General features: G+C 35.1%; 1 protein-coding gene across 1 annotated transcript; it reads left to right on the top strand.

Moving 5' to 3' along the window:
- Window positions 1-2,533: 2,533 nt before the first annotated feature.
- LOC147290228 (protein ENHANCED DISEASE RESISTANCE 2-like) lies at window positions 2,534-11,294 on the top strand. The gene is made up of 21 exons (XM_086236778.1): window positions 2,534-2,696; window positions 3,970-4,044; window positions 4,157-4,210; window positions 4,292-4,357; window positions 4,437-4,498; window positions 5,134-5,267; window positions 5,342-5,388; window positions 5,473-5,573; window positions 6,249-6,344; window positions 6,416-6,480; window positions 6,573-6,644; window positions 7,876-8,022; window positions 8,126-8,430; window positions 8,897-8,960; window positions 9,047-9,222; window positions 9,874-9,975; window positions 10,106-10,156; window positions 10,248-10,391; window positions 10,481-10,576; window positions 10,770-10,871; window positions 11,071-11,294. The coding sequence occupies exons 1-21, from the start codon at window positions 2,544-2,546 to the stop codon at window positions 11,161-11,163; spliced, it is 2,205 nt and encodes a 734-aa protein (XP_086092904.1). The 5' UTR covers window positions 2,534-2,543; the 3' UTR covers window positions 11,164-11,294.
- The last annotated feature ends 3,586 nt before the right edge of the window (window positions 11,295-14,880 follow it).

The raw sequence follows: 14,880 nt of genomic DNA, 5'->3' as shown, positions 1-14,880 counted from the left end.
AACCATTCAATCCTGGGTTTCATTGCAATAACCTCAGCCGAACAAGAAAAATCAATGCTTTTTACTTCCCCATTCCAAACCTCACCAGTCACCAACCAACCCTATCTAAAACTAGTAAACTACTACGTACTAATATATTCCTTTAGCACTGCCATACTCAACCCATACATTGCGTTTGTGATGATAAGGGCAAGGCCAATACTATAATACAATATGGCAAATTAGAAGTGGGTTTGTTAGGATTTGTACGTGGCAAATTAGAAGTAATTGGGTTGAGGTTACTTCTATTCTCTTCTGTTTAGTATATGGTTAGATTATGTGACAAATCTATATAATTTTGTTTCAGCATTTTGTGTTGTATTTATGGGACATGTATGATTGACTCTAAAGTGTTGTATACATTAATTAAGTAGGTAACTAGTTATGTAAGACTTTCTAATTAGGTTAAAATCATTTATCATGGGTGGTTTTGGGCAAATTTTTAAGGGAGGAAAACACAAAAACAAAGACAGCTTGGTGAGGTTATGATTTCTGAGCCGCCGCTACATGTGCTTTTTGTTGGGTTTTTTAACTTTTTTCATTGCATAACAAGTTAATAAAGGTCATAGGCTTTGATTTTAATACGTGAAAATGAGGGTGGCTATGGAGCATGTTTTGAATTCATAATATAGAATTAATGTTTCATTTTAGAAACTAACATTGATTTCTAGACCTACAATATGGATAGGTACGTAGCCAAGAATCATCAATTACAGAAGTCATACTGCTCAAGTCCCTTGCACTTGTCTGTAAAAATTAAAAAACAAGAGCATAATGTTTAAAGCTCAAGAAGCATAAAGTGTATCTTAATCATTTGGAAAATTAAGGATGAAAATTGAGGACAAAAACAGGAAATGAGGCCCGCTGGATGATCAATAGCACATCTAGACAGTCTTAGGATAGACTCATATGAGTTATAATTAGCTCCATGCATAAAGTTAATCTGCAATTATAAGTTTTGATCTTGTCATATATATATATATAAATTATATAATATGAAACAGAGATGAGTGATACTTTGCTTTTGTTTGAAGTAACAATCTGCTATACTTTATGGACATCTCAGCAACCCCACAAAATGGAAAGTTCAGTTCAGTCTTAATCTTGAAACAATTAGGACAGCTTCATTTGGTTATATATGAAGGCTAATTGTTATTTAACATAACATACTAAAAAACCCCAATACAAGTAACAAGAGAAGGATAGAGATGATTACAGTTCATATTTACCCGATGCATGTGATTTACAGATAATTACACAAAATCAAAGTTTATTTTGAAGCTTTATTAAGACCTCTTCTCTAATCATGGATGGAATAGAATACTTAATATGGTCAATGCAGCTGCTGCATAATAGGCAAGACCAATGTCCAACCTTACCTGTGATGTGAAGCTAATTAGAGAGAGAGAGAGAGACAGAAATTTTGTCAATACAGTTTTGACCTGGTAAAAGGACAAAGAAGAGAGATAGCAGAGAAGTAGTGCATGGATTTTGGCAAATCTTTGGAAGGACTAAGAAATCCATTGATTGGGCACCATCCACTTGGATGCCTAAACTGCTCAAACCTTATTTTAAGCAGAAATACAGCTTCCTCTTTTATATGGACTATATATGGGGCCCCCTGCTATGGCAGTTATGCTTCTTTCCCAACCAATAAAATTCATTCTAAAATTCTTAAAAATTCCACATATTAAACTTAATTATAATTTTTTAAATCTTGATCACTCCACAACTCTTGATTTTTCTAGTAGGGTGTCACACCTGCATGGAACTTAAATAAAGAGAAGTGACCCACAAATATACCTTCTTGCCCTTTGGTTTGCTAAAAATTATATTATATGGGACATTCATATATTAGTTAGCTGAAATTATGAAAGAAAAAACCATAATTATGCTCTCTAGCTAGAACTACTACACTGCTACCAAATATTCATAAATATTAAAACTGTTCAACTGTATGGCATAATTGTGATGACTCACAAACGACAATGATTGTAAGAGATGGTATTAATTGCATACCAACAGCGAGTCAATGACAATCAGCTTCAATTAAGCTGGGAAACCCAGAACTTTATTATAATAGAATAACTTATATGTAACAAAGAAAGCAGAGGGGCAATATAGTGAATTCACACAATCAAACTCTCTGACTGGTATATTTATACGCCAAAATCAGTTATTTGAAAACCGGGAGAGGAAAACAGAGAGAAAAGAAAAAGACGCGGAAAGAAGGCGAAGAAGAAGAAGACACTGTTCTGGAAACCCAGAACTGAACCTTCCTGAAATTGATTCTCTGAATCCCTTAGGTGGGATCAGAGGATCACCTTTCCTGCCCCATTCTACAACCCACATTGTTATTCTTGGGCTCTTCTTCTTCTTCTGGTGCAATAATAGTTTCGAGTAAGAAACTCAAACCATTATTGCTTGTGATGAGCTCAAGACTCTGAAAGAAAAAACCACTGCTTTTTGAGGATCAGAAAGCAGCTTTCGTCCGATTTTCTCAAATGGGTATCCAACAAACTGAGGGTAATATGGAGGGCTGGCTCTACCTCATCCGGTTCAATCGGCTTGGGCTGCAATACTCGCGCAAAAGGTACTTCATTATCAAAGAAAATTGCCTCAGGAGCTTCAAAACCAAACCTGCTTCTGAGATAGAGGTACTTTTTGCATTCCTTTTTCCTCTCATTGTGCTTTTTTGTTTTGTTTTTTTCATTGTGTACATTGCATTCTGTGCTTGTTTCTTAGAATTTCTATCTTTGTGTGAAAACCCATGTTACACAATCACTGTTTTTCTTCGTTTGTGTTGTCTTTATGTGAAAAGCCCATGTTACAGAATCACTGTTGTCTTCGTTTGCGTTGTCTATCTCTCTATGTAAAATCCAATGTTGCATTATCATTGTAGTTTTGTCTCTGTTGTCCTTGTACATTTTTTTTTTTTTTTGTGAATTTTGGATCTTGAATTGGAATATACATATTTTGTGTTTATGTGGATGCGATATATATTAGACCAAAAACAAAATGTGGATGCGATATATGCTTTGAGGTCAAAAGGGTGATCCTTTTTTTCTCTGTCTTTTCACTGGTATTCTCTTTCCCTTGTATTTGATGGTTACATATAAATATTGCATATAGAAACGTGTGTTGTACTCCGGAAGCCTTGTATTTGTTCAATTTTAATTGCACTATTGGGTTTATTTTCATTTTATTTTTGTTTTTGGTATACAATTTTTCTTGCTGTACTGGATTGATGCATATTAGTGTTTGGTTTCTGGATGGCATTATTCATTCTACAAATATGAAATTGACTTTGTAAAGAAAGAAAAAGAAAAAATATATTTTCTTGGGTTCATTGCAGGAAATCATTATGCACCTTGAGTTTCAAGTTTTTTTACCCTTGTACACTATTACCTGGGTTATAGCTCTGGTAGAGCCAATTGGTGGAATATTATTCATGCTTCCAACCCCATTAGGTGGACATAAGGCTTTGCTGAGTTTAGTCAAGTTGAAATTTTACTTCTATCTTTTAGTATGTAGATTTGTCACCTTTAGCATTGTTTTCACAGGGCCTTTAAGATATCTTAGGATGAAGATTTGGACACAACTGACTTTTAGGAGATGAAGAGACATTCTGACTGAAAATCAAAACTATATGAAATATTAATCTCTGCTTTGGACAACTTTTTAAGTTATATATATATATATATAGATGTATTGGCATATCCATATAGTTTTGCGAAAACAGGCATCTGAAACTATAGCCATGTAACAAGTATCTTTAATACAATAAAATGACATCACCTCGCATTAACTTGTATAATCAACTACATCCAGATGCCTTGCAGAATTCCTTGATTTTGCAATTTTAGCAAGGATTTTGTTGACAGGAAAACAATCAGTTAGAAATGCTCAGTGAAACTTTTCTTTTGTCAGGAACCCGTTAGAAGTGCAATAATAGACGGCTGCATTCGGGTCACAGATAATGGAAGGGAAAGCATTCATAGAAAAGTATGGACCTTGGAAACCCTATGTGTTCCAGAAGTCATGGATCAATTCTTGTTGGCTATGCAAGAGATGCATTTTTTAATATTTCTATTTATAATGATTTTTGCACTTACAGGTGTTCTTTATTTTCACCCTCTATAATACTTCCAATCACAATGATGAGCTCAAGGTGGGGTTTTTTCCAAGTCATATGCCATTACTTTGATTCTACAGTATATTGATACATAATTGAAATTTAAACATTTTATAGTTGGGAGCAAGTAGTCCAGAAGAAGCAGCAAAATGGATTCGTTCATTGCAGGATGCTGCATTAAAGGTTTCAAGCTGTTCAATCAAACCTATAAGTATAATGGTTTTCTTTCATGATATGTACCTTATGTTTTATATATTTTCAGGAGTGCCCTAATTCAGCAAAGGATTTTGTGGCTTGTTCCAAGAAAAGATGGTCATCTTTAAGGTATATATCAGTTGTAGGCCGGCATACATTTCATTGCCCCCTCTTTGTATTATGAGTATAACTGTACATGGATTCCTTGACTTCCTTGAAGATTAAAATGTTGAAACAACACATTGAAGATACACATGCATGGAGGATGGTTCAGAGCAGATACACCTTGAACACATTTCTTCTCATAGTTACTAATTTATATGCTTGTATAAGTTCATTGTAACTATTGTACATGCCTGTATTGTTATACAGTTTTTAAGGGTTTTTTATTCTTCAAAGCTAAAATTAAATCCTGCATATAGGACAATGAAGCATAATTGCTGTTATTTTATTTTCTTGCCACATCTGATGCTCTTATTCTTATTCGTATCTGCAAACCTGAATTTGATTCGACTGATAGGATTACTGTGCATTTTTATGTGTCACATATCGTGTGGGAAACCTCAATTTTTTACTGATAAAAGAAAGAAAGAAAGAAAAAGCAGTCATGATTTTCTGATACATTAATATGCTTTTCTCTTAGATTTGAAGCAGTCAGTTTAAATTATTATTTTTAGTTAGGTTTTAAGTTTTAACTATATATATCAATTTACAAATCTACAGCATTTGCATTTCTTTAATTTCTAGTTTATTTGTTTTGGCAGACTGGGGGGTGGTTCCAGGAGGGCAGAGCCTAAAAACTCTGTTGACTGGACCTTTTGCTCATTGATGCACACAGAAGCAATGACTTCTGATGTTATTGCTCCCTCACCATGGAAAATTTTTGGTTGTCAGAATGGTAAGACTTTAATTTTCTTATCTGCATTTTAAGCTACCAAATGTGTATATGTCAAAAGTTCATTTCTTATGCAGGATTGCGGCTCTTTAAAGAAGCAAAAGATTGGGATTCTCGTGGAAGGGTGAGGTGCTCTTTTGATACATTAATTCTTAATTGTTGTACTTTGTCTCTTCTTTACTTAGCTGAATGACATTGCTAATCTCAGCATTGGGATGATCATCCGGCGATAATGGCAGTAGGAGTGGTTAATGGACCTTCAGAGGCCATTTTCCGGACTCTTTTATCACTTGGTTCCTCAAGATCAGAGTAAGATTACTGACATGTTATTTCAATGTTTTTAGAAAATGAAGTGTTTGTTGCCTTTAGAAGCTATTTATTAGCCATGGCCTCATTATATTGGTTTAAATAATGGTAAGAGTATTCTTGCCTTATAAATTATAGGTGCTGTTTCTCATCAATGTAAGTACTACAATTAGGTAGCTGCAAATTGTTCTGTAATTGTCTTAACAGTAACCATGGTGGTGGATTACTTGTATACTGGAACTTTACGAGCCAAGACAAGAAAGTACTTAAGACTAGAATATTTCATTAATAAACTGGAAGCTACCTTTCCCATATGCAGTTTAGCTGCCGGTTATTGTATTTGGGTTTTCCTTTTCTAAAAGAATTTTTTAAACTTACAGCACATATTGTGGTCCTACCATCTTTCTTTTCATGTGTTGGATGTGGATATAGGAATAGTAGTAGATGGTCTGAAAAAGACATTAATGCTTTTGTGGAAGAGCATGTTTTAGCACTCGGTGAAAAAATATCGAAGCCCTTCTCTTGTGCTTTATACAGAACAAGATTCACTATCACTGCCGAATCCTTGATGTAACTGCTGTTTCAGAACAGAAATTCATTGAAAATAAATTATAATTTTTTTTTTCCTGATAATGAATTGTTCTCATTCCAGAGGTTGAATTACCAAGTGTCTTGCAGATGGGACTTCTGTTTTTACCGGGGTAGTGTGGTTGAGCACCTTGATGGTCACACAGATATTATTCATCAGCAGTTATACAGTGATTGGCTACCTTGGTTAGATTTGGAACCTCATTAAAGAGAATTGTTTCATAAATATGCTGCTATTGACACATCATGGTTTGTAGGGGGATGCAACGAAGAGATCTACTCCTGCGTCGCTATTGGAGAAGAGAGGATGATGGCACATATGGTACCAGATTTTTTCAGTAAATCTAAACCATAACATAAAGATATGCAACCATTATTAGCTGCCCTAACTTTCTTTATCTGGTTTTGTCACAGTAATTCTATACCATTCTGTATCTCACAAGAAGTGTCCACCAAAAAGAGGCTATGTTCGTGCTTGCCTTAAAAGTAATGTACGCTTTGAGCTGGAGATTACTAATTGACTTACATATATGACATGATATATGGAAAATACATGAAAATTGTCTATTTTCCTTCTGCTGAACTATTTTCCACCATGAAATAAAGATCTTTACATGTGGAAATTCTTTATTTGGCTTCCTTTATTCTTCTCTCTCATTATCGCTTTGAATTTGGATGTGAATGTGCCCTCTTTCTCTTTTTGTGCTCACATCTGTTATAGGCTATTTTCCCAACCTAAACAGAAAGAAGAAAAATACTTTATTTCATTTAATTCCCTCTTGTCATGCATATAATCCCATTTGAGCATAACCCATGACTCCAGAAAAGGAAAAAGGCTGGACTTCTCCATTTAAGAAAATAATAATAAATTAAAGCACTTTGCTTTTCTGTTAAAACTTATACTGCACTTGCACTGTGTTTGGGTCTCAAAGAACTTTCTAGTCTAAAGGTAGCCCAATTAATGAAATAAAAAATGTATTTACCAGAACTTCCAGTATTGTTTTCTTTCTTATGATTGACTATGAAGAATATGTGTGTGTGTGTGTGTGTGTAACTAAAGGATTTGAGACCATCCAGTCAGGTTGAGTTAATTGCTCTCACTATAATGATTATATTCTTGGTTGTTCTTGATTATATAATACATTGTTTATTTCTAAATAAGAATATATAGTTTTAGAGTAACTTGATAATTTTTGTTTTATCTAGTGGATCTCTTAATCAAATTTTTAAGAGTTGTGATATCTTGAATCTTTGACAACATTATGAATTTGTCCAAGATTGGAATTCTTTTAGGAAACAGATTGAGGTTGGTCGCGGGGAAAAGTTTTAAATACCTATAATGTGACTTGAAATCAAAATAAACTTTGAACCTTGTATTGAATTTTAAAATACTGGTCATGGAAGTGTTCTTCTTCTCAAAATTATTATATTGGTGTGCAGAACCCTCATGGTCACAAGTGTTTCTTAAGCTACAAGTTTAGACTACTTTAAAATGTCTATAATGCTGTTTAAAAGCATAGTATCCTAGCAGTTCACCTCATCCATTTTAGTTTTCAAGTATATGAAAATTGTATGTCTATACAGCATACATCATTGTTCCTCGCTTCTTTCCTTCATCTAGGACTCATATGTGCTTTTCTAGGGAGATGGGTGTGATTTGGATTTACTTTTCATCCTAAATAAGTTCTATATGAATAGTATTTTCATGAAAATGCAGGTGGAGGATATGTTATAACTCCAGTGGACCCAGGGAAACAATCACTTGTGAGACACATGCTTGCTATTGATTGGAAGTTCTGGAAACTGTATCTGCGTCCATCATCTGCAAGAACCATTACCATCTGCATGCTCGAGAGAGTTGCTGGTACCCTTTCACTAGTTGCTCAAAATTGCAGTTTTTTTTTTTTTTTCCTTTCTATGGTCAGAATCTTGCGCATCAAAAACTTCATTGCTTTTGTAATTTGCAGCACTAAGAGAGCTGTTCAGAGCCAAAGCTGGAAATTCTGAATTCTCATCTGGAGACTTGACAAGAGATATTGGGTTACCTCAAAGTGACAAGGAGAATATTAAGACAGAAGTTCAGCGCCCTGAAGATATCAGAAAGATAGAGGAGCTTGTTCTCGTGGAAGATGAGGTGGAAAAACCTGGTCGTGCAAGTTTAAAGGGACTGCATGATTCTGCAGACGAGTTTTTTGATGTTCCTGAACCAACAGACTATGACCAATTTGACAACGAGTGGCCTTCAGACATGAGTATGGAACAGCAATCCCAGGTACTTTACTGGTCACCAAGACTGATCTCTAATAGACCAGAAATAGTTCAACCAAATTATCTTTGCTTCCAGTTACTCCTGTCAAGGTTGATATGCTGTCATGCACATTGTGCACTGTTTTGTTAAAGGAAATAAATTTTTAAACTTAATGGCAGGCAGTTATCTTTGATATAGTTTTAGGTTTACAATACAAAGGACTTTCTCTTTTCCTCATGCATATTACATTTACTTATCAGTTTTGGGCGTTTTGGCCTGCATTGTGCCAGATGATCTTCAATGGGTTGATAGGACAATAAGTTATGCATTTATCGGCTTAAGATATAATATAAGTTTGTCAATATGTAGGAGAGGAATTAATACGATACATTTCAATGGTGGGATGATTCTTCAATAAACATGAAGAATATTTTATATACAAGTCAATTTATTATTTGTTGACAATGTTCGCAACATTCTGGATTTGCAGAATGTACACCATCCCAGACTATCATCAGCTGCTGTTTTAGTGAAAAAGTTGCATGAACTTAGAGGTCAGTTTACATCAGCCTAAAAGTTGCTCCTTCTAGTTGTTTCTTTCCGTTATATTTAGATTAAGATAAATTTCCTCATGCTACAGTTCAGAAAAAGGGTTATATGGACTTGCAAGAAGTGACTAGGGAAGATAGCATGCCATGCTCCTATGGGGGAACTCTTCCAAAGGACCCAAGTTGTGCTTTACCTTGCAGCTGGGGAGTAGGCGATCCTTCTTCTTTTCTGATACGTGGGGGAAGTTATTTACGAGATCATCAGAAGGTATTTTTTTTCTTTTAGTTCTAGCTAATTTTTTGAAATACATGCAGATAGCCTGGAAGAAACTAACATTATGTAACATGTGGTGCTTGATTTTTTAAGCAGAAGAGGTAAAAATTTATTCAAGAACAATGATGAGGTTTAAACATTTGTTAGTACAAGATGAACATGTTTATAGATATTGAAAGTGCATAGAATTAAGCATTTTTCTTGAAATTTGCAAATGCAATAAGGATAGTGGAAAAGTGTTTAGGCACCTCTGTAAAAGTTATATATACTCAACGCTGTACTAGCTAATTTGATATCATAGTTTCCTCTCAACTAAGACTCCTCTGAAAAAGAAGAATGCCTGAGAGGTTGGCTCAGTTTATGACAGGATTTACATAACCTACTCCAAATAAATAGGATAAGAGATTTTTTGTTTTAGGTTTGGTCCTCCATTTCCTTCCGCCACCCCACCCCCACCCCCACCCCTCTAAAGAATTTACATAGGTGGATAAATCCGAGATAATATTACATATTAATTTTCTTTAATTTGGAACACTAATTTAGAAGATTTTTTACAATATATCTAGATAGCATTTTCTGTTATGAGAGTGAAATTTTGATCTTTGTTTTCTCCAATTTCTGAACTGGGTAAATCCTTTTTATCAGGTAAAGGCAAAAAGCACCTTGATGCAACTGGTTGGTGTAGATTGGCTAAGATCTGACAAGCGAGAAGATGATCTTGGCAGCCGTCCTGGTGGTATTGTTCAGGTTTGAATAATCAACTTTTCTAGTATGTTGATTATGTATACATGATCTTTTTGACAATCTGAATCCACATACCTACATGTATATGATGGAAAAAAAAATTATAATTATACATGCTATTGGATGAATGCAGAAATATGAAGCACTAGGTGGGCCAGAATTCTTCTTTATAGTTAACATACAAGTAAGTTTGGTTCAAATCATTATAAATTAATCATTGTTATCATCATCATCATCAAGAAGCAGATTGCTTAGTACACATAACCATGAATCAGATCCCTGGCACAACCCTGCATACATTGGCATTTTATTACATGTTGAAAACTCCTCTGGAGGAACATCCATTACTGCATAGCTTTGTCGAGGGAGATGATGCATACAGGAATTCGAGATTTAAGCTAATACCATACATTTCTAAGGTTAGTGCCAAGTCCATTCAAGAATGAATATTTGTAGAATTAACTAGTTATGTCTTTTGTATTTACGTTGCTCGAGTTGTTTATCTTAGGGATCATGGATAGTCAAGCAGAGTGTTGGAAAGAAAGCCTGCTTGATGGGTCAAGCACTTGAAAGCCTGTATTTTCGCGGGAAGAACTATTTGGAAGTAAGTTACCAAGTCCTTTAAAGCGAGAGTTACAAATGCTAATTATGTTTTTGCATTTGCATTGGCATAAATGACATTTGTCCCCTTTGTATTAGCATACAAGCTAGTCTGCAGAGTGCTTTCCATATATGTTTTTGGGTTTACTATCATCAATCATGGTATTATATCTAACCTATAAATCTTCTGATATTAGATTATGATTGACGCGGGGTCTTCAACGGTAGCAAGAGGAGTGGTCAATCTTGTTATTGGTTACCTCAACAATTTGGTCATAGAAATGGCATTTCTGATACAGGTAAACAAGTCATGTATCACAAATTACATGTAAAAATTTTCAAGAAGCTGAAGAGAATACATATAGTTTTGAAGATATGGGTTGTGAACAGAAGAAAAGCAGATTGAGAGTGTTAGTGGGTTGTTTGCTATTACACTGCATCAATTTACTTTATGAGACAGTTATTGTGATTCATTTTAAGTAAGAATAACTTTTGCAGGCCAACACAGAAGAGGAACTCCCAGAAGTCCTTCTTGGAACATGTAGAATTAACCATTTGGATGCATCCAAATCAGTCCTGGTTAAACCATGATTTTCACCCAGAAAATCTCATGCATCCTTATCAGAAGGGAACAAAATTAATGCCATGATAGGTGCACCATGTTCTTGGAATCTACCTGTTTATAGTCCTTTTTTTCATCCAGGCAATGTTACTTTTTTGGAGTACTAATTGTATAGAGCTTCATTCTGGTTCATTCTTCGGTTTATCTCTGTGGTACAGGGTACACAATCTATATATTGTTAATGGTTCATATTTATTTATTCCATTATAGGTCAAATTAAATTTATTGCATGATACATATTCATGATCATCATCACAAATTGGATTAATAATCCAATCAAAAACTGAACCAGCCCAATTTAGCCAGTCCAGCCCAAGAAAACGGGCTTCAAACCCACAGCACTAGATGAGATTTTAAAGAACATACAACTAAACAAGGCCTGACCCAATGAAGAAGACTATGAATTGCACAAGTTTTATTTGTATGCACCTCAACTCTTCATCATCATCCTCATCTCAGTGTGGTCAGAAATACAGCATTTTGCTCATGCACTACAAGTCCATGTGATCAATACACTCCTCAACTAATTAGAGCAGCTTCAACACTGGGCCAACTTTGTAAAGCCCACAGTTGCAGGAGGTGAGTACACATGCACAAAAGTTGTACAAATTAAGACCATGTTTGACACAAACTCGTAAATAAACGAGCTACTGACATGAATAATAAAAAGACCATGTTGTTGTCAACTAGACAATAATTTTTGTTTCTCTCTTTTTCGAATTTCATGACATGAATTATTGTAAAATTATATAATTATTAATTCATAAGATACATGAGTCGGTTTCAAACACGACACAATTAATAAATAGATCTTACTAGTGTTAAATCACACAATATGACTAATAAAACTAATCAAATTAGCATTCACTAGTATTTGGCACAAAGCCGAAATGCTACAACCTGAGCACGAAACAAAATGACACAATTGTCATCCCTAGACTAGTGGTGAATCAACCAAGGGACAGTAGGGTTGTAATGATTTGTCATTTCACACCAATATTTCCAAATATAACTTGGAATCAATAATCCAACCAATCTTACCAGAGACCAAACTGGGGTTGAGTTAGCACAATCAATTTTAGAAATGTATGATATGCATAATGCATTCATAGATCACTGCCGACACATGTTTCTGACCCTCAACAGTCAACACAAAGAGAAAGCCAAAGAAATGTTGTGCAAAATAAAATATAACAATGTGTGCTTGGAAGAGGTTGTCTAAGTCTCACTCAAACAATGAAATTAAGATATATACGAATAGAAAGAAAGAAAGAAAATACGAGTGTAATGCTTAATTAGAAATATATGGCCAACAAAAATAAGAGTGCCATAAATTCGTGGGGAAGTATGTCTTTAAGTAAATTGATGGGTACATTGCTCCCTATCAATGGGCAATGGGTAATGGGGAAAGAATGGCCAATGGCTTTAAAGAGGCGTGGGATGCCACTCTCTATAGACCTTTTTCAACACTATTTGATTGAAATTGAAGTATACATTTCGAATGTGAACCGACCCGACCAATCCAAATTCAACTCACACTCTAAACACCTGAGAATGATACTCACATAAGCAAATTTTTTTTTATAAATTTTCCAAAGAAAAGTAGATATGAAATGTAAAATTGAATATACGAACGTCGTTTGAGTATTATTTATTAAGCGTTTAGCTAATGATCACAACATTGTCTCACATTTTTAGCCCGGCTTTAAAAAATTATTGTCTTGTAACTTACTCAACAAAACCATGAACACACCTAAACTCAGAGGATAATACCCAAACTGCCCCCACAAGAACACTGCATCATGACCATGTTGATAAATTGATAAACTTCCCAACGTTGTCCCCACGTTGTGTCATCTGATTGAGGCACCCACGTGGCACGTGGCCACAATCAAAGACTTCATTTTAACCTTGTTTATATTTTCAAATTTTTGTGGCCATTTTTTAATTAGTTACAATTTAATGTAATTGTTCGATTTTTTTTCTCTGACAAAATTAAGCCTCACATGTAAGTATCGCTTTCATGTCCCTGTTCCCGGCGCCTATAACGCTCTCAATGCAACAATGACTTATTATTATTTTCCACATCACTATCAGTCCATCATCATATGATTTTTTAATTATATTATTCTTCCTTTGTCATCAACCACATTGAATATATATATTGTTGCATGACAGCATGTTACAAGATCGCAAAATTATTGCCCTAAGATTTTAGGGTACTTCTCTCAAACTTAGTGTGTTATATAATCTGACAAAAATATGGCTTCGATCTTAATGTTATGTGTGTGTGACGGTGTGAGTGAGAAGAAGCAGCACACCACTAGCTATACTACTTCAAAATTCATGTCACACACTCACATGTATGGTCACAAACTCACAATATTGGTTTTGTTTAATTAAGGTTTCTCAATTCATATATAGATTTAGAATCTACAAGTGCATTTGACTATGAATTTTTCTCTTGCATGTAGTGTGTGGATGGTGGTATGAATTGAAAATACATTCCATAATGTGGAGTGACAAAAGAGGACACATTTTATAAAATAAAGGATATCATGTGAGGACACGTTTCATAAAATAAAGGACACTATGCACGACAATGCCCTCGGTGGTGTATTTCAATAATAAATAATTCTTTTTTTAAACTTATGTTTATTACTTTTATCTGGTTAAAATTGTAAAACGATTTCAATCAAGCTACAATTAAACATTCAAAATTTTACATCGTTTGTATGAACGTTCCAACAATTGACTTTAAAAATGAATCGGTTTATTATATTTTTAAAGTTTTTACTATTTTATCACTGTATTTACTAATTTACACTTTTAAATTAAACAAAAATCCCTAAGTAAGTTAACTATAGGTGACAAGGGAGTTAACCACAGCACAAGAAGAGTGACGACAGAAGAGGGTTCAGTTTTCCAGAAAGCAAACGGAAAACCGTTGGAGATACGGAGAGACTGTCACGAGAGTCAAAAATAAACGCACCGACGCGTTTCACGATCCCCGTGTATGGGTTCTCGCTCCAGTAACCTTCCGTAGCCGGTAAACAAACCCTCTATCAGGCCCCTGTCACCTTCCACACCCGGTAACCCCCACTGTCGGCACCGACACGCCACAATTCATTCCCGGTAATATTTCAATTCTCCTCCTTCAATTAAATAAATAAATAAAACATATTATCCGGACGGGACAATGCAATGTGCTGTCCTTTTCTCGTTGGGGTTTTGTTGTACGTCGTGCAGGAGTAGATGAGATGGCACGCATTGGGATTCGAGCTTGCAAAGTACAGGAACGGATGGGGTTGAAAGCCCAGTTGTTGTGTGTGGGTCGGCGTAGGCTAATACGGTGGGGTACCGGTAATAACTGCACTGATTGGTGGGAGTGGGGGACCATAAACCACTTGTTTGGTCACGCCCGCACGTGACTTACAGGCTTTACAGCCACTGTAAAGGACATGGTCCCTTTTTGTTTTCTTTCGCTAACATAGGACTATAGGAGGGAAAATGTTCTTCGCATTCTCTCTCTCTCTCCCGAATTTGGTAAATTTGATTTTGCATCAACATGGTACATTTCATCAACTCAGTTTCATATTTCATTCAAAACATATAACATGTGTGACACTTGGATGGTTGTGTTTCACTTAATGCTACTATTGATTGACCAATTTGCACATTAAAAG

The sequence above is a fragment of the Dryas octopetala genome, chromosome 3, assembly GCF_963921425.1.
Source record: "Dryas octopetala chromosome 3, drDryOcto1.1, whole genome shotgun sequence".
Classification (NCBI taxonomy): domain Eukaryota; kingdom Viridiplantae; phylum Streptophyta; class Magnoliopsida; order Rosales; family Rosaceae; genus Dryas; species Dryas octopetala.
This window is presented reverse-complemented; position numbering and strand designations above follow the sequence as displayed.

Bases quoted from the DNA above. Each gene is read 5' to 3' on its own strand.
- LOC147290228 (XM_086236778.1), top strand. From the start codon at position 2,544: ATGGGTATCCAACAAACTGAGGGTAATATGGAGGGCTGGCTCTACCTC. The intron at 4,045-4,156 runs GTATGGACCTTG...TTGCACTTACAG, and splicing joins GGGAAAGCATTCATAGAAAA to GTGTTCTTTATTTTCACCCT. The intron at 5,574-6,248 runs GTAAGATTACTG...AGTGTCTTGCAG, and splicing joins CTTGGTTCCTCAAGATCAGA to ATGGGACTTCTGTTTTTACC.